Source organism: Amaranthus tricolor, chromosome 11, assembly GCF_026212465.1.
Source record: "Amaranthus tricolor cultivar Red isolate AtriRed21 chromosome 11, ASM2621246v1, whole genome shotgun sequence".
In the NCBI taxonomy this organism is placed as follows: domain Eukaryota; kingdom Viridiplantae; phylum Streptophyta; class Magnoliopsida; order Caryophyllales; family Amaranthaceae; genus Amaranthus; species Amaranthus tricolor.
This window is the reverse complement of record NC_080057.1, coordinates 20,150,584-20,176,469: the sequence shown is the minus strand read 5'-3', so window position 1 is coordinate 20,176,469 and position 25,886 is coordinate 20,150,584. Positions and strand designations below refer to the sequence as shown.

Genomic DNA, 25,886 nt, shown 5'->3' with positions numbered 1-25,886 from the left:
TGGATAACACAAAATGTGAAATTGAATAAGGAATAATGGGTGCTCAATAAATGAATGTTTTGTTGAAGATGGTAACTAGGTAATGTAACCCTTCTAGATAATGCTATTTTCATAGGCTTTTCTCTTTTTTCTTTGATTTTTTATTAAGAATGCAGAGAGTTAAAGTTGTTTTTTTTTATTGGAATGTGTTGTAGCATTAGTAGATAAACTTTAACTCTATCGAGTAATTTGTAAGGAAAGAATGATCATTTGCCATTAGAAAATGAATATTTGAAATAAATAAGTTTTTTTAGTATAAAATGTTATTTGGCTCTAAAGTAATTTCCAAAATAAGCGTTTTTATATTTGAGATTAAGGTTACGATTTCGTTTACTGTTACTAACAACAAACAAAAGAAAAATATGTTAAAAGTCAAAAAAATTTACTACAATTATATTTGTTGTTAGTAATAGCAAAAGGAAGACAAAATTTGAAGACTAACATCTAAAAGGTTAATTTAAATTTAATAAAATAAATTGGAAAAGTTACCAGTGTAAGAATGACTCGGTTGCCTTTCTCATTAATGTTAATGTCAATATATACAAGATTGTCACTATACTTTAGGAAACTAAATATTTCCTCATATTCTACATAATCACAAAGATTATACAAAAATATGCAAGAAATCAAAGAGATATTATTCTAAGATATTCTAAGATATTTAATATTCTAATAACCAGGAATAAGACAACCTTTTGCTTATATCCCTATAATAATACCAATTTTTGATCAATCATGAATACTACAAACTTAAGGGGGTGTTTCTCTAGAATATCACTGACATATTAAAAATAAAACTATAGTATATTATATAACAAAAAAATTGCAAATTAGTTAATAATTAATAAACTAAAATTTGTATTGTTTTTGAAAGAAAACCCCTAAATTGATATTACTCATGGTTAATCAAAAATTAGTATTATTATAAAAAAATTAATAAAAAATTATGTCATTGACGATAAATTTTTCAAATAAATTTGAATTCACATCTTTGAGTCGGTCCAAAATTCATTGCCTAGAATGCCAGAACTAGTTAGGAAAAAAGGTCGAAAGAGCTTGGAAGTACCCGCGTATTTCTTAGATGCGCAAATCAATGATCGACATTCCACACTTTAACCGTTTAGAACTCTCTACAACAAGTAACCAAAACCCGTCAACATTAACATTAAGCATTAACCTCCTTTTCTCACTTCCATCCAAACACGAAAACCCCCCCTTAACTTTACCCATTTCGCAATTTTCTTGGAGAGAGAAACAGTTTAATCTTAACCTAAAACGCATATTCTTTACCTCAAATCCCTAGTTAATCGTAATTTTTATGCCAGGTTTGTTATCAATTTTCAATTCTCCCTTTTCATTTTGCTTATGCACTTCCTTTTCCTTTTTCCGTCTTCATTCAGCTCTGAGTTTCAATTTGAAGTTTTTCGCTACTTTATTTTTATGAAATTTAAATCAGTTTCGGGCTCTTAGGGTTTTTATTTCTTTGAATTATTATGTTCAGGTTGACCTTTTTGAATTTAATTCATGTTTTTGTGATTGCAATCAATTTGATCAATTACGTTTTTAATTTGCACGATTTTGATTATATTGACTGTAATTGTTGATTACTATGAAAAAGTTTGATAAAATTTGCAGAGATTATTCAAATTTGATGGCTACCGTAACAATGGCATCGGCTGCTGGTGCAGCTGCACTGTTGTATTATACGTTAAACAAAAAATTGGAATCAGGTGACGCTGATGATGAAACAGAAATTGTTGAGGATGACGATGAGGAGGTTATCAATGAAAATAATCCTCCTTTGGGGATCGAGAGGGTTTCTACTAGATTAATTCGTGCACCGGCTACGTGGTTGGAGACGATTTCGACGTTGTCCGAGACACTTAGGTTTACCTATTCTGAGACTTTGGGGAAATGGCCTATTGGAGATTTGGCTTTTGGCATTAGTTTTCTTCTGAAGAGGCAGGTGTGCCTTTTCTCCCCCTTTTTTTTAATCAGTTGTGGATTAATAATACAGCTCAGTGTTTGAGCTTTCTTGTATCATTTAGATATTGATTCATTTTGTGGATCATAATGTCTTTGTTTAATAGATATAATCTAGCCCCCTGTCACAAAATGCTCTTGCAGAAGCGAGGAAACGTAGCAAACTTGAAGGGACGGATAGAGTAATGTTATCTGAAATCGAAGTAGTTTGTTGATAGTTAATACTGTCAGTAGATTCATATTAAGCAGAAATCTATTTTGAGGAATTTGCAATTTAAAAAAAAAAAAAAAGCTCTTATATTTTCAAGGTTGATTAAGCGTGTTTATATGAGGTATTTCATTCTTATGCCCAATGGTGGTTTGTGGATCAGCATTGATTTCTTTTGGTTGAGAGGGAGGCGCTTCATTTTTTGAGCTTATAACAATTTCAAAGCTAATTTTCTTTTGCAAAATGTTGGTAAATGGCTGGGAGAAATATTGTGATTAAAGCTCTCTAAAACAGCTTGAGTCTTGACCTGATGATTTAAATTGATATTAATTTGATTGCTTCTACAAATATCCTTATTCATGTTCCTTTTTAGTGTTTCTTTATATGGCTCTGGGACGACGAGGACTGTCAAGTTTTTGTCTTTATGATGATAATTGCCAAATTTCTTTTTGTCAGCCTGATGATAATCGTCAAATTTCTTTTTGTCTTTCTGATGTTAACCACCAGAGGGTTTCATAAAATAAAAAATTGTGGTCAGAGTCAAGAGAGTTTGTTAGAATATCAATCTGATGCATTGTAGCATCATGTTTCTAATGTTATACGTGATTTTCACAGTCCAAGCAATACTCCCTCCGTCCTACCCAATTTGCATTAATTTTCATTTTGGATTATCCCACTCGTTTTGCACAATTTTCTTATTTAAAAATGGACCCCACCATATTCTTGTGATATGAACCACACATTTAAACTCTCTTTTAATATCATCTACACAATTCATTCTCTTTATTAATTTAATTTTCACATTCATTACACCAAATGAGGAAAATCACAATGCCCCATACTCTCCTTTAAAATGACTCCCTTTCTCTTTGATTCAATCTCACTAGGAGTCTGGGACATAAGGAGTACTTATTGACTTTCTACTTCATGTCTCTTTTAGTTCTCCCTCATGAGCCATGAATTTGAATAATCCAATTTTTTTTGTGATTATTGTTAGGTGACTCATGCTCTTAGATTATTGACTAATAATGTTTGTCACTTCATTTACTCCCTTCTCGACCGGTTGGTTGCAAAGTAGCTGTGAGGTGCTCCTTCCGTACCTTAATGAAGTTCCCATAAGGAATGTTCACGGGAATTAAGAAAAATAAAATCTTTTAGATAGTAGATGCATTTATTTATTGAATAATAAATTTAATGGAGGAAAAGTGAAAATTATAAACAATATAAAAATATAAAAAGAAGGTTAGTGGAAAAAATATAGAACCGCAACTAATAAAAAAAATATTTTTATAAAGTTAGTAGAAAACATTTGGGGACCATAAGGAATATAAAAATGTTAAAACGAAGTTAGTGGAAGATATGTAGGGACCAAAAGCATTTTTAAAATATTAAAATTAGGATGTACAAGATTATTTTTGTCCAAAAATTATTGATATAAATAGAAAGATTCATTGTGGGAGCAACAAATGGAACAACCTAAAATTGCAAATGAGAACTTCTTTAAGGAACGGAGGGAGTAGTTGTTAGCTTCATAGTGTAAAAATAAGGTTGAATTGCATTGGCCTCGTTATAAAGACTTTTAAAATAAACGAACTGATATTTTTAGCGTTGTAAAGGTGTAAAAAAAAAAGCATTTTGAGTATCAAGGGATATCTTATGGTTTTGACCAATATTTAGGCGCTACGATAGCAACATCACTCCCGTTAGGCCGTTACCGCATCACCATTCTTTTATCGCAATCGCGATCATTACTGCATTTTTACACTAACTTAGTAGTCTGGGTAGCTATGGGTAACATAGTTGTCTAGGTAGTTGTGGGTAACAGTAGTTGTGTATCTTGTATAGCTCTTGCTATTTAATAAAATGGGGCCGAATTAATATCAAAGCAATGAATTGCAAGTCAAAATGAAAGATGCTCGCAGACGAAGGGAATCTTGGTTGAAAAAAACCAATTTTTGTTTAGTTGACAAAATTGTGAACTTTTTTATTTTATTTTTTTTAAAAATGGGATATTAATTTTCTTAAACACTACTCTGTTTTCTACTGCTACTTCAAATGCTACAATTATCAACGTTTTGTAAACAACTGCTAGACCGTTGAATGCTACTTAAAACGCTACAACAAACACCCTTGATCTGGAATATTGATGTTGTTTAGGTTTGTTGCTTAGCAATGTCTTTATTTGGTGTGTAACATTATAAGTGGTCATCAGTTCTCTATTAGTTGCACTGAAGTTAGAATTTATTGTTGTGCTCTTAAAGCCCTTTATGATTCACTTATTGGGGTCTTGCTTGGCCCATTATGACAAAATTACTTCATTGCAGGGTAACTTGTGTGTTCATGATATATTTGGAGGAAATGACAGTGTACAACTAAAGGGACTTGAAATAGCTGCAGAGCTTAAATATCTTTTGAGTTTGCTTACACTTTGTTGGCACTTCTCAAAAAAGCCTTTTGTGCTGTTTTTGGAGGAGACTGGCTATACTGATGAAGATGTTCTTATTCAAGAACCTAAAGCAGGGGTAACTTCTCATGCTTACTTTTTATTTTCAAATTTTGATATTTGATTTTTGGGTGTTCCAATCTGCTTCGTTTACCACGCGTTTCTTTCCAATTGTTTTGACTTCTCTTGAAGGGAATATATTTTAATATGAATATGTTTCTAACTATGCAATGCCATTTGATTTAGAAGTTTGTAGTCTTCCCCTGGTGTAAGTTCCGAGTGGAACTAATCAGTTTTTTCGATTATCTGCAGATATTGAAACCTGCATTTACAGTTCTTGTAGATCATAAGACAAAGTCTTTTCTATTATTGATTCGGGGAACACATAGTATCAAGGATACTTTGACAGCTGTCACTGGAGCAGTTGTACCATTTCACCATTCCGTTGTCCATGAAGGAGGCGTCAGTGATTTAGTTTTAGGATATGCACACTGTGGAATGGTTGCAGCTGCTCGGTGGATTGCTAAATTAGCATCTCCTTTTATCATCAAAGCTCTTGAGAAGTTTCCTGATTACAAATTAAAGGTGAGCTCTTGCTTTTGTTGTTGCTGGTAATGGGTAATATGCATTCCATTATGATTTTTGGTGGAAGTGCGATTGTGGTTGGATTGGAATGGCTTTATGCCTCAGAAAGTATAAAAAATTAGTTTATTTTTCCATGTCTATATGACATGTTTTTATCTGATTGGGTGACTTGCAATTGTGGGTCAGTCCATTTATGAGGATTATTACTTTACATATGACTTGAGTGAAGGTTTCCTTGTTTCGTATCTAGACATTCCTGATAATGAATTATAATTTTTGCATCGACATCTTAATTGTATCTAGACATTCCTGATAATTAATTATAATTTTTGCATCCACATCTTAATTTTGAATAGCCTGTCTCAAAGCTAGGCTTTTGAAAAATCTTTTGAGCTAAGTGAGATAACATCATTGTATGCTTTTTGCCCTTCTGGCATTTTGCACTTTGATTTGTTTTGGAGAAAGTGTTTTAATAATCTCCTTAAGAACGCTTAAACAGAGTTGCGCCTTTTTTGAAGAGAGAGAAAGGAAAAAAAGGAAAGATTTGCTCTTGGTTTCAAAGAGACAAAGTGAAAAGAAAATAATAAGTTTATTTTTTTGAGTTTGAACTTAACGGGATTTCTTGCCCATAGCATCTACCACCATTAGGTACCTTCCTTTTTGCTCTTTTTTCCTTTTTCTCTTCTATCTTTTTCTTTCTTGTGTATTATATTTTTTCTTTGCTTCTAGATTTTTCCTTTTTTTTCTTTTCTTTCTCTTTGATTTTTATCTTCTTTTTGGATTTTACTTCTTTCAATTTTCTGTTTCTTCTATTTTTGATACTATTTTATGCTTACTTTTTCGCTTAAATTTTTCTCCTTTGAATTTCTTTGAATTTTCCTTTTCTTGTATTCTTCTCGATTCTCATGTTTTCTTTCCTTCTAGATTCTTCATCTTTTTTCCCGTTTCGTTTTCAATAAAAATGTGATTACATTCCAACAAAATTAGAAAATTGGGTTTAGGTATTCTTTTGTGCTATTCTGCGCAATATTAGCGGCTTAGCACAAGGATGACTTATGTCTTAGATCTTTTATGAAATTTTAATTTGGATATTATATTGTTTAAGTATTAAGTAAGCTTTAGAATTCTTTTACAAGCTTCCGAGGAAAATGCATGCCTCATCTACGAAAAGCTCGCACTTTCGCTTTGCTCTAAGGAACCGGCATTGAGGTGCACCTTGCGCCTTTTAAGAACTAAGGTCTGCATGCCTGCAACCTCATGAAGTGCTAATTTGAACAGTAAATTTTGATGTTTTAATCCTAAACACAACTTTTATGTTATTTGACATTAGGATGAACACGTCTAGTTTTCTTTAGACAATTTTTGTTACGCGAACTTTTCATTTTACTTAAGTACCCTTGTCCGATCCCCGATACTCAGTCATGGTTACGACACTTGGAGGCTTTACATGGGATCAAATATTGCATTTTCTCGTAATTTTGCCGTGTTGGACACTCAAACACGTATCCATGTTGGATTTAAGTTGCTTTGTTGTTAATGCTTGCTTTCTTCATTTGAGATGTTTGTGTTTTGTACTACCCGCCTGTCTTTCTTACTTTATGCAAAAGCATATGAAAAAATGTTCATAATATGCGTTGACTTCCAATCTTCCAATTTTTGCTGTGTCGCCGCACCCTCCTCTTCATTTTTTATTGTTGCTTTTCTTTGAAATTCTCTGCTGTGTCATGAGATCTATTATTTGTGTTTTCTATTTCAGCAACTCTTGTATGAGACCATCTCACCGTGAGACGGACCCATACAAGTAGCCAAAGTTAAACTTACACAGTAGTTCCATTAAATTTAAGAAATTAAAAATTGGGCCAACCCATATTAAGCCGTCTCACAGTGAGACGGTCTTTTTAAAGAATTTGTCTTTCTATTTTGAAGGTCTCATTTGATTCTTAATAACAGAACTTTTTCTATAATCTTACAGTTTTCATTTGGTTTTGTGTAACCTTGGCTTGCAGATTGTTGGGCACTCTCTTGGTGGGGGTACTGCAGCTATTCTAACTTTCATACTACGCGAACAGAAGGAACTATCCTCCAGTTCATGCGTTACATTTGCTCCAGGTTTGCAGTTTAAATAATTTGTTTCTTATTTGTTGATTAGAGGATGGTTATATTATGTTTTAAACATGTAAATATGATCTCTTGTCTTTTCCTGTTATAAACCTAAATCTCATTTACTGTGTATTGCTAAACAGCTGCTTGCATGACTTGGGAATTGGCAGAATCAGGAACTGGTGTAATTACTTCCATCATAAATGGGGCTGATCTAGTCCCCACCTTCTCAGCGGCATCAGTGGATGATTTACGTGCTGAGGTCTGTCCCCTTTTATCATTGTAAATATTTTATTTTGTTTTTATGTTTAGTGTCTGTCTTGGGTCTCTTGGCAATGGCTAAGAGTCCAACAACCATCTTCTGAGACTTCTGTCTACATGTGTTTTTTTTTTCTTATCTAATCTTTTCCTAATTGTTCTTTTAGGTGACTGCCTCTGCTTGGTTGAATGATTTAAGGAATCAGATTGAGCAGACAAGGATTCTTAGTACGGTATATCGTTCTGCTTCTGCTTTGGGTTCTCGTCTTCCATCCATTGCTAGTGCTAGAGCAAAAGTTGCTGGTGCTGGTGCAGTCCTCCTACCTGTGTCTAATGGTACTCAGGTACAACCTTTTTTTAAAATTTTTTTTTCTGAATCTGAAACCTAGTTTTCGGCGCGCCTAAGACTAGTGCCTTAGGCGGGCAATGGCTAGACACCTTAGACTAGGCAAGGCAATCCCTCGCCTCGAGCATCTCAAGACCCTTATAGCGCCTAAAGGAAAGTGCCTTGGACCCTTAGAAGTTAGAAGCATATTTGATGCTGTTGCCAATCACATGTTTTCTCGTCTTCTTTTTTGTTTATTTCTCTCTTTGAGGATTTTTTGCATATCTTTTAGTGCTTTTAATTTCTTTTTTTTGGGTTTTGGGTTGCCTCACACCCAACAGCCGATACCTTTTTGTCTTACATTAGTTTGTTTCACGCCTTTTAAAATTAAGACCTTAAATGTTTCAACTGAAACAACGTTGATGCTACTAAACAAGGCATAAGAAATAATATTGCAATTTTGCAATGAAAAGCTGTGTAATGGACTACCTTGTTGCATTTTATTCCTTGAAAATAAGGGAGAACAACGCGGATGGGAGTTGGAAGCTTACTTTTAAGAGGCACGAGGCACGAGGCCTACCTAGGTGCAAAAGGTTGTTTTCTTAGGTGCAAGGTCAAGAGCGGGCTTTTTGTATGTGAGGCCGCACAATTTCGCTAAAAAGCTCTAAAATCTATTTTAAAACACATATAATACTTAAAAGTTAAAAACAACATGAAATTTATAGGAAAAATTACCCATAATAATTTCATCTTTTATTGATTTTCCTACAATATCTCAACTTTTGATTAACCATAAATAATCCCAATTTTAAGGTTACTTACCCATGAACATTGTTGCCCTAATGGTGATCGATTTTTGCAAGTTAATTGCTATAAAATAAAAAAGAAAAATAAAATAAAAATCAAAAATATTTAAAATTAATAGATAAATCAAAAAATAAACTTACTTGATTTTGTCGATTTATTTTTTTTTAATTTTTAAATTTTTCTATAATTTAATTTTGCATTTACTTTTGTATTTTTTTAGGCAAAATGATTTGTATATATAAGAGGTTACTTTGGTGTATTCTTAGCAAGTACCCCTTATAGTTGAGATTATTCATGTTTAATCTAAAGTTGGGATTATTGTAGGGAAATCAGTAAAAGAAGGTTGGATTATTCTAGGTAATTTTTCCAAATTTATATTATAATAACATATTAGTAAGCTAAACACTACTTTAGCACATAAAATTATATGAAAACTCGAGAAGTTGATAACATTGTCTTGAGTTAACAAAAGAAATAAAAACGTAAACAAAGACAAAGGTAAAGAAAGAAAACAATGGTTATTGATGTTTAAATATTTTGTGACACACTTAGACAAATATTTAAATCTAAATCAAAATCATACGTCGACCGGTGAGGATGGCGATACTTTAAGGTTATTTTGGCTCTTTTGTTTATCTTTCCTTATTTTTGCTTTGGGCTAAGAAGGGAGGTATATTTATGCTTTCCATTCAATAAAATACTTAGAATTGAGGGTTATTTTGTAATATTAGACAAATACATGTTATGTAAAAAAAAATCACGTTTGGCATACACGAGGCATGCAAGGCGCAAGAGCCTCCTGTATTGCACTGCGCCTAGATTCAAGGAGGCATTTAAGTGGTTGCCTCTTAGTTTCGCTCTCCTATGCGCACCTCCTGTGCAGGTTGGAAGGGGAAAAAATGAAATGGAACAAGATTTTACTTGATGACCATAAGAGATCGCTGCCTCTCCACTATCATAGTCATCACCTTTCAATAGCAAAATTTTAATATCTAGTTTTACATGAAGTAAATGTAGACCAGTAATTCTAGTAATTCTAGGAATCAGCTTTTGGAGCTTTTGATTGCAAATGGAGAAGTTGATTGCAATCATGTGTGTTTTTTAAAAGTTCCCAAAGCAAGAGGTGTTAAATACACTAGGGACCAATAGAATATGGATTTGAAGAGGGAAAGGGGAGGGCATGGAACTTAGAGAATGTTGTTTGAGAGAGGACTTCTACAAAAACTAGGGAGGGAGGCCTAATTTGCTGAAAAGATGTGGAATAACTTCTAAAATCAATGAAATGTATAGTTTAGATGCAGTGTCATTGCGTTGTTACCGCATTGCTATTTATTTCCATGCTAGATGACAAAAGACCAAATTGATATTTTAAACATTACTTTTTAGTATCAGACACTGATGATTTAGGGCACAAGAGAATTTTTTTTATCATTCTTGTTTTTTAATGAAAGCTATTGTCTCTCAAATGAGGTAGACTAACTTTTTCTGTACTCTAACGACCCATTTTGCTATATTGATAATAATTGGTGGAATGGTATTGAAAATTAATGTAATTTTGCTAGATAAACTACTTGACAAGATTTATGATCATGCTTGTCTCACTCTCGTCCTTCTTTTATTTTCATTCATTGCCATTTGAAAAGGTTCATTCAGGTAATAATGGAAAATTGTGAAGAAAAACATATGTTTGAAGATGACAGTTCTAATACCATGAGAATGAGATAACACATTTTATAGAAATTAGCTTTAAAATTAATCTTCATTACCATCAATAAATATCAATGACCCAAATCCAATAAAATTTTATGTCATTGGAAGGGTTGAGGTGCCCATGAAATAAGAATGAGCCGCCTATATTGAATTTTGAGCCTTCCAATTGTAAAACCCCGTTACTTAAGTTAAGTATTTAAAATCATGGATTAACTACTATTATAAGCTGTTATTTTTACATATTACAACACAACAATGTCAAATAGATCAGGGCGGTGAAACATAATCCGCTAGTTAGTTTGCCTTTTCAATTTGCAATTCACTCAAAATGGTTCAAAAACCAGCCTAAAACTGACCATAATTCGCTTTTTTCGATTCACGAGGCGATTAGCGAATAATGTGACACTAGATTAGGGTCAGTATCATGGACCAATATATTAATTCTAATGTTCGTCCACATGGATTCTTTTTTTCATTCATTTTGATTTTTAGCTGTCTCAATCTGTAAGTCTAAATTCTCCTTATCCCTTTTCACTCTTGCCCTTCAGGTGATCGCTGGTCTTCCTTGCCCTCTTTTTAAGTCCTTCGAGTTTCAACTTTTTATCCTCCATACTGTTTTGCTAATACCTCATCTTTGCAAATGCCCAAACCATCTTAAGCAATTTTTTTTTCATCGTTTCCTCGATATTTGCGACTCTTGAAACCTTTTTTCGATCTTATCCCTCTATGTCCACTCATCCAATGAAGCATTTTTATTTCCATTTTTCCCATTTCCTACTATGATCCTTTCTCAAAGCCCAATATTCTTGTCCATTTAGTAGCGTTGGTCTAATGGTTATTTGGTTTAACTTTCTGTTAGTCCCATTTTAAGAGGTATTGCAATTCTTAAGCTTCGAAAAACCCATTTTTAGTACAAGTGTTTTTAGTTGTAGAGTTGACATTCCTTCTTTGAGTTGATGTTCATAGTCTTAGGTTTTTTACTTGTCATTTCTCATTGAACTGCTTGATTATCAATTTACCTCTTCTTTTGTTTGTTTATTTACTTTTTGATGTGCATCCTTGATACTAGCATGAACTATATTTTTCGGTGGTTTGATAGGCCGTGATGAGAAGAGCCCAGAGCATGGCTCATGCAGCATTGAGACGTCGTAATATGCTTTCCTCTTGGTCTTGCATTGGTCCTCGGAGACGTGTCAATGCTGTGCCGTCAGATGGTCAAGAACCGCCCTCTGAAACTTCTCGTATCAGCACTGAAACGTCTGAACCTCTGCTTGCATCCCCAGCTGATTCCACATCAGAGACCCTAGAAATCCCATTGTCTTCTTCTGAAGGGTTAGAATGGGATTCAGGAATTGGATGTTCCCATTCCAATGCAAGACATTTGCAGAATGAGTTGGATGTTGATGTAACAGATGGTGAGGACCTTATGGAGAGCCCTAGTATAGAAGATTCCATGACCGAAGTTGAATTGTGGCAACAACTCGAGCATGAGCTTTATGATCGTGCTGAAGGAGAAGTTGATGTGGAGAAGGAAATACGAAAAGAGGAACAGGCTGCACTGAATGAGGTTGGAGCAGAACAACCGGAAGGCACAACCCCTGAAGTAAAAGAAGTACATAGATTTTTCCCTCCAGGAAAGATAATGCACATTATGACTCTTCACGAAGAAGTGGTTGATGATGCAGCTAGTGCTTCATCTAGTGACAGTGGAAGCCAACAATCCGTAGAGGCAAAAGTAGGGATATTTCTCACTCCGAGGTCATTATACAGTAAATTGAGACTTTCACATAGTATGATTAGCGATCACTTGATGCCTATATATAGAAAGCAAATCGAAAAGCTGATCAGGGAACTCGAGAGTGAAGCTTCTGAAGCAAGCAGCTTGTCATAATGAAGCAACTGAAGTAGTTTTGTGAGGGCAAGTAATACCTTTCACATAGCAAAATTAGCTATCAGTTATTGCCCATATATGGAAGGCAACTACAAGAAAACTTCAGCGGCTAACTGAGAATGAAGCTTCTGAAACTAACCAGTCTGATAATGTCTGATCGAACTGAAGTAGTTTTATGAGGTGAAAATTAGCATTCGTTTCTGCAATTTTCGAGCGGGCAGATATGTTTTATCTTGTAAATATACATAATAAGCAAGTCGGCATTAGCGCTGAAATGTCTTTGTTTGGAGAAAAGAGAATAGTGCATCAGAAGAAATTTAGAGTCTGATACTAAAGCATGTTCGGGGAATCGGGTGTTTTTAATTCGTGTCCAAGGGTCGTGTGCTTGTCACAGCATGAGAATCTGTAGCAAAGAGCCAAAACTTATAGTGCAACTTGCTTTCAACATTTTCGATTCATGCCTGGGTGTATTAAGTGACTAAGAAAAGGAGTTCTGATGTATGTGTTAACCATTTTTGAGACTTTGGTTATGTGTTGGTCGATACGTGATCACTTACTATCTGAATAAGTAAAGCATTGACATCTGAATAAATTCCCTATTTGAATAAAAAAAAATCCACAGATTCTCATCTATATTGGACTGATTTATTGTATACTTACTATCTAAAGTGAGCACTTTTAATCTTAAAGTAATTATTTACAGTTTTAAAGTGATTATTTATTATAGTTATAAAATAATCTCTTATAATGTTAAAGTTGATCACTTAGAAAAATAAAATAATTGTATAAAGTTCATCTAATGATAAGAAAGTTTTATACAAGACTTGCTAAAAAAAACTAGGCTCCCCTTCCAAAACAAACTAGTCACAATTTTGTAGTGATAAAAGCCCATTCAATGTTATTTTTTTTTTCGTTGGTTATTTTTTTTTACCAACAAGAAAGCAAATAATGAGTGAGTTTTTGACGTTCAACTTCTTGAATATCTTATTTTAACATTTAAGACTAATCATTAAGTAAAATGATAAATAGATGATACTAAGGAGGGTAAATGTTGACTTAGAGCAATGTAGAGAAGAATTAGAGTTATGAGAATTCAAATTAAGTTAAAGTAAAATAAAGTACTTGAAATGTAACTTTCGCACAAACAAAGTAATAAGAAAAATTAGAAGAGAAAGATATTGCTCTAAGTGAATAGTTCAAATATATTGTAATATTTCAGAGATGTGACTCATAACATTAAATATGGGTGGCAAAAATAGAGAGCAAACTACTAGGATATTATGTGATTGAGGTGTGCTACTAAAGCTAAAAGACAAATTTTATCGTATGACCATTAGACCAACACTTATGTACCAAAATGTTGGCTTTTAGAAAAGATCATAATAGGAAGATGAAAGCAGCAGAAATGCGAATATTTCGATGGATGAGTGGGCATACCTTGAAGGATAGAAGTCAAAACGAAGATATAAGAAAGAGTTTAGGAATTGCAAATATTGAGATCTGGTTTGGACATTTGTAAAGAAGGGGTGTTAGCAAACTGGTAAGGAATCTAGAAAGTTTGAGATCAGGGGTTTATAAAGAGTTAGGAAGATCAAAATTTGATTGGAGGACAATTGTAGAAAAAGATATGAAGCACCTAGCATATTGTAATGGTAGAAGATTGAAATGAATTCAAAAGAAGAATCTAGTTAATAGCCTCTGATGACACGTGCTACCGGTGAATAAAAAACATGTATGAAACTTCAAGTTTATTTCACGATCACACACATATGAAAAAAATGAAATAATGATTCACTTTTTTAAAAAGACCGTATGTGCCCTTAACAAATTAATCAAATTTCAACACGATCCAATTGTTTAAACATTATCAATCCCATTTTTGTGAAGGATAGCAAATACACACACGCTTTATTCATTTCTGTTGTTTTGTTATTTATTCTTGTACTCTTAAGTTGTGTGTGGAATTTGTTTGTAATATTTTTGAAATTCAAGAGTGATATTTTGAGAGGGAAAGGTTAAAAACTTTTTATTTTCTTTTTATAACTTTTTGCTTAACAAATTACAAAACTAGCTAGCTTTATATAAAATAATACCTCGTCTAATAAATTTCCTAGAAATCTAAAAAGTTAGAAAAACTAATCTAATCAAACAACTTAGTAATTTTATACTCTACCAAAGTACTACAAATTCAAAAAGGATAATATTGTTGCGTACATGTGTTAACATACTGGTTATTGACCGGAGGCTTTATTTGATGAAGTGCTCATACTATATACTTAAAGAGTTTGTCACATTTTGAAAATTTCAAATTTATGCCTATAGTTTTGCTTTCTAACAACTAGTGTGTTTTAGCTATAGTTTAAGATGATATGGTAACATTGTAATATTATTGTCAAACCATAAAATATAATTTTGATCATCAATACTTTGTATGTTGCTATTCATATTTTTAAATCCTACATTTTTCTAACATTTAAATACTCAAAATAAAGAAATAGCATTATTGCATTATAGCTTTAAGAATTAGTAATTTATTTTACTAAATATCAAATCATACTTGTGTGAACAAGTACAACCGAGATGTAGAACTTCATAGGGTAGGGTCTTTTTCATTTAAGATGTCAATTGTCACGGTGGTGTCCACTAGATGGAACCAAGTGAGAACAATGCATTATTTACCTCAACAAGGTAATGGATGAATCACACTAAACAATCATAAATATTAATATATTTCCCAATTAATAAAGATAGACAAACTACACCTATTCCTAAATAACCCCTTATATATTACCCAACAATTTTTTATTTATTATTTTTACATAGTTGACTGAGTAAAGGGGAGGGTTAAATGATAAGAAAAGTGAAACTTGTTCACAATTTTCTCGTGAGAGAAGGTCTTTAATTGAGTCAATATATTATATATTTTTTAAAATATTGTAAGTATGCATTAAGAATGAAGTAAGTAGACATTTAAGATATTGAAAGTAGATACTAAAGATACGGTTAGTAAGCATTAAAGATAATGTAAGCAGGTATTAAGAATTCGATAAGTAGACATTAATCTTTAATGGGTTAGACTTGAAATACGTCTCTCAAAAGACTAGCTGATACTTGTTTCATGAGACAACTTATAATTCTCTACCGAACTATATCACAGTCAGTCTCTCGAAAGACTGTCTTTCTGAGAGACCTCTCTCGGACCCAGTCCATTAAAGTTTAATGTCTATTTTTACTCTACATTTTCTTTTATAGATCGACCCAATTAGACATAATTTCTAAAAAGACCGTTTTTCACAAAAATTTATAAGCTATATTTAATCAAGTAGTTTGAGTAAAGGGTATTTTTGGTTATTGGTTGGACTTGTCCACACCATCGTGCTTCACACTAAGTTCATCAAGAGAGTTGTTTGACCAGTCACCAGAGCTAGATTTTGATAGCGTATGATTATTTATCTTATAGTAACAAACAAACTATGCAAAACTTTAATTTTTATAATACGAGACTGACAGATAAATTAATATAAATCAGTATATTATTCCTTTGTAGTATTAATCTAAGACTACCACTAATAAAATCAATTTCAATGATTTTCAACATATATTCTCATCCTCTACTTCCTATCTAACTAATGTCATATGGTCCAACTAATACCAATTTTTTGTTTTATATTTTACTCATGTTATTCAAGTTATTTTTTACCTCCCTAAAAATCTTTAAATACTCATTTTTTTTCATTGAGATTGCAATATTATTTTTCAAAATTTTAATATTGCAATTTTAATATAACAAAAAAATACATTTTCTTTGTGTATTACACCCATCAAATTAGTTAATGATCGACCATACTCTTATATCAAATCAAACCCTCCCAATCTCTCTCTCATATTCTCATCATCCATTATAATGAGTGCAAATTTGAAATTATATAAATAAATCAACAATAAATTCAAATAATTAGGAGATTAATGATAAATTAGCTGAATATAAAAAAATAACCCAAAATTATTGATGAGCTAGACAACAATATAATGCTTGACCAAGAATGACAATAATTGAAGAAAATGTTAGATGCAACTAACACATCCTAGAGAATTGAAATTAGAGATAGCCATCATCGTTTCATTTGGATCATATTTTTAGTTTTAATTATTAGCTTAACTATGGCCCCCCAAGCCTTAGGGATCGATATCAAATGTTCTCATAAGCATTTATATATAAAATGTGGTAAATTGCATACAACATTTGACCACTCTATTTTTTTTAAGACAATGGCAACCTTTTGGCTAGCATATGGGTTCATACTTTATACTTTCAGTTTATTGGTTACATTTTGATTAAAAAGCCTTCATTAATTAACAAACTAAAACGAAGGGAGTTTTTGGTTTTCGAATATATACAGCTTTTTAACTTATACTAGTATAGAAACTCGTGAAATGCACGAATTTATGAGTATGAAATATATAAATATAATTTCTAAAAATAAGGCAAGAACACATTATCGTAATTAAATTTATCGAGTATATGACTTCTTTAAAGTAAAAATTAAATACTTACTTTTTAAAAAGTTATTTATCAAACACACCACTTTTTCATTCAATCAAATATATCACATTCTTGGTTAGGTATATGCAATTGTTATAATAAGTTATATAAATATTTTACTTAATTTGGCTTTAATTTTTTTTAAAAAAATGAGATTCTAAATTAAGTAAATATTATCATGTAATTAACTATCATCCATTAATATAATTTTATTTGTCAAAGCTCCATAAGAATCATATTTGTCATTTTCAGCTTTTTTAATAGTATGTATGATGATATGATGATATAATATGATATGATACTAGGTGCATAGATTTAAATATTTTTTATTTCATTTCATAATAAAATTGCTAGAATATATATATATATATATATATATATATATATATATATATATATATATATATATATATATATATATATATATATATATATATATATATATATATATATATTCTTATGTTGAACACCTTTGCAAATGATTTATACGTTATTAACCTTTTGATTTATTTCATGCCCAATATTTCCTATTACATTATGCCTATACCATAGCTAATTATTTTTAGTAAGTTTGTTGTAAATGGGAAAAATAAGATAATTAAACCTATTTACCAAATACATAGGTTAAAAAACTCAACTATAATTATAATAAAAAGATTATATAATGTATATAAGCTATCTACAAAATCCTGAATAAAATATTTGACCATTGGTTCTATTCATAGATCAATGAGCAACAAACTAAATTTTCTTCAATAAAGAATCTCCAAATTAAAAACTTGAATTTGGTATGATAAAAAAATTGTCATAAATTTTTTTAAGTCCCCCTAGTCCACTAGGTATGTTTATATCTATCAAGTTGTATATGGCCGGACAGCATATTCTTAGCATATAATCTCATTACTTTAGTAAACTAAACTTTATTTGCATTGTTTAAAAATGATCCTTGTCAATTGTTGGCAATGTACTCATAAAACAAGAAGACTATTAATTAATCTAATATTCTTTCGGTTTGGAATATTTCACTTAAGAGAGAAATTTAATTACGGTTTTTGACGCATATTTAAAAGATAAAATATATCCATATGAGATCTCATTAGATTCCTGATAATGTATACTGTTTTATTATGTATTTTTTATAATTTTTTATTATTGCATATTTAGCGATACTAAGGCTTATAATTTAATTTGAAAGCTGTGCATAAAGTAAACGAGAAGAACAAAAAAGAATGGAGATAACATAACAATTGCCAAAAATTATGCTTCCTCTGCTTCATAGAATTATTTCTTTGTTATGCTTTGATCAAATTATAAAAACTTTTTGGTCAGATGTAACAAATAATATGAAACAGAGGAATTAAGGTTTTGTAAATTTAATGTTACTGTTAAAGTGTCTATAACTACTTACGTGTGAGTTGTCCTACATCAGAGAAAGAAAAGATATGTTATTTTATAAACTTGAGGAGTATCTCCTACTACCAATTGGTTTTAGTAGTAAACCTCTTTTGGATTTATATGTGGATTACCTGTTTTTCTCCTTCTTTGGGTTGCCCAAATCCATTTTTTAAATTCTAACATTTACATAAGTCCTTTTGTAGTAGCTTTTTCCTTTTGATGTCCTTGTGCTTCTTTTTTTTTTTTTTTTTTTTTTTGAGAATATGTCCTTATAAGTATTTTTTTTCACCAAATGTAACAAATAATGTAAAACAGAGAAATTAAGATTTTTCAAAATTTAATATACCTAGTCGCTCATATCTTTACATAAGTCCTTTTGTGATAGTTGTTTCTTTTAATGTTCTTGAGTTTTTTATTAAAAGTTTTTAAAATTTAATGTCCCTTTAATGGCTCATATGTTTACGTAAGTCCTTTTCTAATAGTTTTCTTTCTTTTGGTGTCCTTGTGCTTCAAGCCTTCAACTTCATGATTGATGACAAATGATCAGTTCACAATCAATGAAGAAGAGAAATGCTTGTCTTATCATTATTGACCATTGTACACAAAAAAAAAAAAAAATTTAATGAAACGAAAATATTGATAGAAAAAAATCAAAAGAAAAGGATTAATTCATGCGAATTTATTTATAAAGTATACGTGCCAAAACTTGGCTCAGGGTCGCATCATTTTGACACATAGCAAAATTAATTCTAAGGCGATGTTACTCACTATTATTGAGATCCTCCCAGGAGAGAAAGACCCCTGCTGCTCTCCTAAGTAGAATGAGAATTGATGAAGAATTCCTCAGAGGTCTCAACTCCCTGAGAAAGAAACTATGACCTTCTGAAAGGTCAAGACAACCAGATATAAAGGCCTTAACATTTTACTATTTCCCTCATTTTGATAATCCCAAGAAAGATTCTATCAAGGTAATCCATCTGATACGTGTTTAGGGTCTTTGAAACCTCTTTCCTTGCCCTACTATAAATATATAGTGTCATGCACTACCAAAGGTATGTTATTCGATAGTATACAAGCAATTCTAAGCATTCAAAATCCTCAAGCAAAAACTATACTCTTAAGCCAAGGATCTCACATCCGCAAACAAGCCCTAATATTTCTTCTCTAGATTAAAAGGACGCTATGCACTCTAAGAAAAAGGTACGTTACTCTCTTGCATCCGCAAACTAGCTCTAATATTTCTTCTCTAGATTTAAAGGACGCTATGCACTCTAAGAAAAAGGTTAGGCAACCTCTCTTACACTCTTACAAATTTTGACCTCGAAGGAGGTCCCCCGGAGCACCCCTCTCTGGTCCTCGTTTGTTCTTGTGCAGATTACAGTTCAAGACTTTCTAGATAGCAACTCAAAATCTTACCAGCAATTCATAATTTTTTGTGGACCTAAAAGACATTCTGAGCATCTTTGCTTGGTGTGTTGATTGTTTAGCTTCCAACAGGAACATAAAAATTTAATCTATTTGTAAGAACAATATTTTCACAATAATGATATATACTCCTATTATTTACTTATTCCTATAAAAAAAAGTCTGTTAAAGCCTTGTATGGATTAAGTCTACATTAACACAATAAACACTTTTCCATATAAAGAGTAGAATTAAGTAATATAATTATATAAAAATTATAGGCATATTTTAAAAGATGCACAATATTTTAATATAAACTAAACCTATATTATAATACATATTATTCTTACCGGCCTCAACTTTGAAACCTTCCAACTAAATAAAATTTATGGTTTGTTGTTCTTTCCAACAAAAAAATACTCTCTTCTATTCATAGAAAATGAGACATTTGAGTTTTGCACCAAAATTAAGAAGGGGTGGGGGATCACTTAAAAGTGGGTGGAAAACGCTCTTTTTCCATAAAGGATATTGATATTAAGTGTTATTGTGTTGTTGTAGTAAGGGTAAAAGGGTAAAAAAGAATGACAAAAATAGAAATGAGACATTTTCAGTGAATTGACCCAATAAAAAAATATCTCATTCTCTATGAATAGGAGGGAGTATAAACATCAAATAATTTGAGAAGGAAGTAGTTATGTATGTATATCTAAACTAAGGAATCAATACATAAAAGAATAAAAAATAACACTTGCTCCATGAGATAGACTCACAAAATTAATAAATAAAAAAAATGCTAAAAATATACAATAAAAATGTTCCAATTACATACAAGTTTATCAACACTTGATAATATAATAATGTTCAATGTCGAGATTATTTCTAGTCAAAAATAAAAAGTGTTAGAAAAATAACCTACTTGTGATCCCAAACTGAAAAATTATAGAGACTAATTAAAGTATAAGATTAATCGATCACTCCTCCTATAACTGGTATCGTAAAAATCATTAAATATATTCAATTTTTATTTCTTGAATTAGCTAGTATTAGCAACACTATCTTATGATCGTATGTCCTTTTAAATTTACAATATTTAATTACTTTCTTTTAAACTCATCCACACATTTTCTTTATATGTGCCCACTTAGAGGCGGGGCCGGCCCCAGATATTTTAGGGCCCTGAATGAAATAGCATATTGGGGCCCTTTTCCTTTACAATTTATCACTTACATAGATCATTCTACAACTATTAATTTTGCTTTTTTGACATTGGAACCTGGGCGACAGCCCCTCTTGCCCACCCCTAGGGCTGGCTCTGCTTAGAGGTGTTCATTCGGGTCATCAAGATGATTTCGAGTTAGGTGTTTCGGTCTTTTTAAAATTGAGTTTTATGTCCATATTGTTTTTTTACATAATTGTAAATCATTTTTAAAGTCGGGTCAAATCGAATTTGATCACAAGGTCAGGTAAATTTCGAATATTAGGTCTGTTTTAAACACCTCTAGTACACCGTTTTGCAATTTTTGTGTCATTTCCTCCGGTTGTAAATTCATTAGAATGAGTGAGTATAACCTAATAACCTAAATGTTATTGAAGCTCAAAAACATAACAAGAGCTCAAATAAAGCAGTCCATGCATACATGTCTAAATAAGCAACAAAATCTGTTTGTTCATTCACAATCATTTATCAACCATTTATTTTCTCATCAATATAATGTTGATCACACTAATGTAGGACCCTAACAATGTGGCCAAGTGTTATTTTGCTACAATTTCTAGTATTGTTTGCATCTAATTAATTGTGGAACATGATGATTTATGTGGACCCTAAAATTAATCAAAATTAGTCAAATCAAATCATGTTTAATATTTGGGACATTTATTATAATTTTTCAAACATTCATTCAATGTACATTATGCTACCCAAATCAAATGGTCAATTGTCCTACTTCCTATGTGTATAAGATTAATATAGAAAGTTTGAGACCATTAATTGCCAAAGTGAACTCAAAGGTTAAAGAGGGAGGGGACATTATAAGGTCTTGATAGACAAAAATTGGTTCATCGACACAATAAACTACCCATTATTAATAACATTATTAATAGATATATAAAATTGAGAAATCAATGTGATAAGTCCTTAGGTATTGAATTTTTCATTTGATAACTAAAGTTTTTAAAAAAATTACGTGGTAATTCTGAAATTAACCCAATTCATTCTCCGTGACCTTTTTATACAAAAAAAAACGTTTTAAAACGTTAGTTTAGGGAGCTTAATGCATTCGTACAGCAATACAAATTCAAAAACCCCTTATTTTCCTAATTGAACTCTTCCAACATCACATTTCACCCATTTCATCCTAAATCCCTGACCCTAAATTAGGGTTTATGTTTTGGAGGAAATTCATATTAGTGATGCGATATGATCTGGTGAAATGATTAAATAGGCGTACAGGATGCATTAAGCTTCCTAAACTAACGTTTTTAAACATTTTCTGTATGAAAAGGTCACGTAGAATGAATTGGGTAAATCTTAGGATTATTGCATGAATTTATAAAAAATTTTGTTTACCACGTGAAAAACTCAATACCTTAAGATTATCAGGTGAAAATTTCCTATAAAATATGTAGTATTTATTATTTGTGGGTTAAAAACCACTATTTATTTGATTATTTACCTAGTGGGTAAATAATGAAGCAACAATGGGTTCTTGATATTTGTACTCACTTTCTCCCCTTAATAATGATTAAAGGGAGATTGTATTTATTTTTGCAATTTTTTTAAATGGGGCTTTTTAATATATTAAAAGATAAAAAATTTTTCAATTTCAAAAAAAAATAATTCTAGACAAAATATATTGTAATATTATATTTTAAAATTACTTCAAATAAAAAAAATTAACAAATAAATCACTTAAAGTGTTGCTTAAAATCCAACTTGAATAGCACTATTTTATATTTGATGCCCCTCATTTCTCATGGCCCTAGGCAATCAGCTACTCGGAATAGCCTCCTGATCAGCCTTGCGAAAACCTATAATTGCACCAAATTTAAGAAAATTATGAGGATAATTAAATTGTATCAATATGAAAAAGATTAAAAGTAATAAAAATAAAAGTAGATATATGATTAAGAATTTAAGAAATGGCAAAAATATTATTTAAAATAAAAATTTTGTAAAGTAAAATTATTGGCAAACGAATGAAAATAGAAACAATATAAATAAAAATACATTATTTTGTTGAGTTTTTGGCTGTATTGTTTTCATGTATCACAACTTCACAAGGCCAATGGCCTACTTGTTGTATTAATAGTAGATGCCAATATCAATTTTCTCACAAATCATGAAACATCAAGAATCTACTATCAGTCTGGGCCTGTTACGTGCATTAATGATCATTGTGTATACCATGTTATTGAGAACTTCTCTTGCATATCACCATGTTGCATGATTTTCATCTTATGTCTCCTATTTATATTATGGGTGGATCAAGAAAATAAAGGAATATAAATAATTTAAATGTAAATTTTTTTTTTCATTTTACAATGTTTTAATAAACTCAATTATGTATGCTGAGTTTTAATAATATTTTAAAATCAGCGCATAAATTTTTTTTCTTCTGTTGAAAACTAGAACTGGTATAAGAATTTTGAGTTATCACTAGTTTTTTTGGTAATTAAATTTCTACATTTTCTGAAAATTTTCAATTCCTCGTAAATTCTCGGTTAAAAAAAAAGTAAATTCCAACGGTTCTTTTTAATGAATTTAAAGATATTAGAACTTAATCGATTTATAATTTAATTAATTGAATAGAAGTATTGATGATTCACAATCTACTATCTACTATCTACTACTATCTAAATGCCTATGAATTTATTCAAAACCCAAATAATTAGCCCAATTAAATAAACCACGATTAAGAAAAAGAAAACAATAAATGAAGAATAGATGAATAACAAAGGCGTACTAACTCTTCTTTTTTCTCTAGTTAAACCTGTTTTTTTCTAAGAAAATACGTGTCTTTCTACCATCATATCTAACTTTACTCATTCTTACTAGTTTTTTTCTAAAATTTTAGTGCTGTCAATTTATGTCATTGACCATCAATGGCGTCAACCCCAACCTAGATAGATGTTACATTTTAATCTTCTGAACACGTTGCTAAAAATTTTTGAAATCTCCATTATAATGACATGAATCTAGTAACACAACCTAGCTATCATGAATATTATGTCAACTTATATGCAAGTCCAAAGTTAACTCAAACTTGAAATAACAATAATTTAAAACTTTTTGCTACTCTAATTTAACTCAATCTAATGTAAGCAAAAGTCAAAATAATCTGCCTCGAAATTAAACTGAAATAAAAAATAAACCGATCCATAGTCTAATCGAACTTGATTTGACTTGGAGTAAATTTAGACTCTAACTGTATTGGTCTTATTTAATTCTATAAACCTAAATCGATTTCGACCTAATCGGAAATGGTGTTTGACATTGATCCAACATAGAGACATTCGATTTGATCCGTAATTGAATCAAACCATTAGGTTACCACAAACCCGTCAAAATTTCAACCCCATAAAATTAACCCGATTTAATCCCATGGAAATAATCAAATTTACAGCCCTAATAAGAATCCTAAATCAATTGCGCGCCTTCCAGGGCGAGTGAATGCATTACGCATCCTGGGGAAAATTCGTATGGAGTCTTCTCCTTATAAACATACTAGACTAAAGTGGAAAATTGACAAAAATAAGCCATAATTCAAGCTTGGGGTAAACTTTAATTTTAAAATAAGCGTCATTACCTCCAAAGCTAGATTTGGTATATACTTGCTGTTAATAACAGCGAACCAAGGCAGTAGCTGAAATTAAGTCAAGTGTTTGTTTGTTGTTACTAACAAAGAACAGAGATTTAACCTGCTTTGACTAGATCTGCTTTTGTTCGCTGCTAGTAACAGTGAACAGAGACATTTTTTTACCTGCTTTCTAAATTCACTTTTACTAACAGCGAACACATACCGAACCTAGCTTATGAGCCATAGACGCTTATTTAGGATTAAAATTTGCTCAAAGCTTAGTTTTTGACTATTTTTGTTCAAAAAGCTTATTATTTTTCAAATTTTCACTAAAGTGAGGCAAAGAATGTTTATTTAGTGACTTAGGTCAATCAAATAGTTTTATTAAGTTATAACAAATAATTTGTATGAGTTGGGTTTAGCATTTAAATGGAGCGCCACTTGATAAGGGGAGTTATCCAATAAGAAGACTGGTCAGTGTTACACACATAAGGATGATAATTGATGTACTCGAGAAGTAATTAGGTCTCCAAAAAGCCTATGTTACACGATAAGTCCTCTTATATATAACCCTTTGACCCACAAGGAAAAGAAGAGATAAGAATTCCCCGTTATTTATTTACTTTCAAATACCGAAAAACAATAGAGAGCAATAACTCTGTTCTCTCTTTAAATAATGCTGGAGATTTTGGAATAGAGAATCTAAATGTCACATAAAAAGATATCAAATCTATAGAAGTACAGTATATTATTGATTTTCCATTGAACGTTTCTTAAAGCTAGATTAATAACTTCAATTGCTAAAACCCAGGGTCGTCTTGGATATTTTTGAGTGTAACACCTCTGAATTTCCAACCCCTTAGACGAAATTAAAATCGTGAGGGAAGGGAGGAAATTCGGGTGTTACATAAAAAGAAAAAGGGAAAATAATTTAAATAAACGCTAAAGATTAATTAAAAAGATGGGTGAGTGGAAATTTTGGTAGCATCTCTATTAAAAACTTAGGATGTGACAAGGAAATATAAATAGATAACATAACTAAACTAATCTGAGGCCTTTAATGCCTCTCAAAAATATGTCAGACGGAATGAATCATCGTCGGCTCCTCAATCATCAACTCTAATGAGGATCGTGGTTCCAGTGTTAACGCATCGGTTTGACGGATACTAAAGGAGTATTCCCACTACTATACATCCAAAAACTACGCAGCGGAATTATGGATCATACAAGGAGTCACATGGTTCCATACGAAAGAATTATTCAATCCCAAAAAGAAAACTTTACAAGTAATGTAAAAGCTATAAGCATTAGGCAACTTGTACACAATTGCTACGATCGTACTCCACTCTTTCCCCCAATGCAAAGCAAAAGAAGCTCCTATACCTGTCATGCCAAG

General features: G+C 31.3%; 1 protein-coding gene across 2 annotated transcripts; it reads left to right on the top strand.

Moving 5' to 3' along the window:
* The first annotated feature begins 1,082 nt into the window (after positions 1-1,082).
* LOC130826768 (uncharacterized) lies at positions 1,083-13,043 on the top strand. 2 transcript variants are annotated; one of them, XM_057692343.1, is made up of 8 exons: positions 1,083-1,364; positions 1,675-2,005; positions 4,555-4,752; positions 4,986-5,258; positions 7,265-7,367; positions 7,502-7,620; positions 7,784-7,960; positions 11,558-13,043. In XM_057692343.1, the coding sequence occupies exons 2-8, from the start codon at positions 1,691-1,693 to the stop codon at positions 12,347-12,349; spliced, it is 1,977 nt and encodes a 658-aa protein (XP_057548326.1). In that variant the 5' UTR covers positions 1,083-1,364; positions 1,675-1,690; the 3' UTR covers positions 12,350-13,043. The 2 variants fall into 2 exon arrangements, with proteins under 2 accessions (XP_057548326.1, XP_057548325.1); XM_057692342.1 differs by having other exon boundaries at positions 1,658-2,005.
* The last annotated feature ends 12,843 nt before the right edge of the window (positions 13,044-25,886 follow it).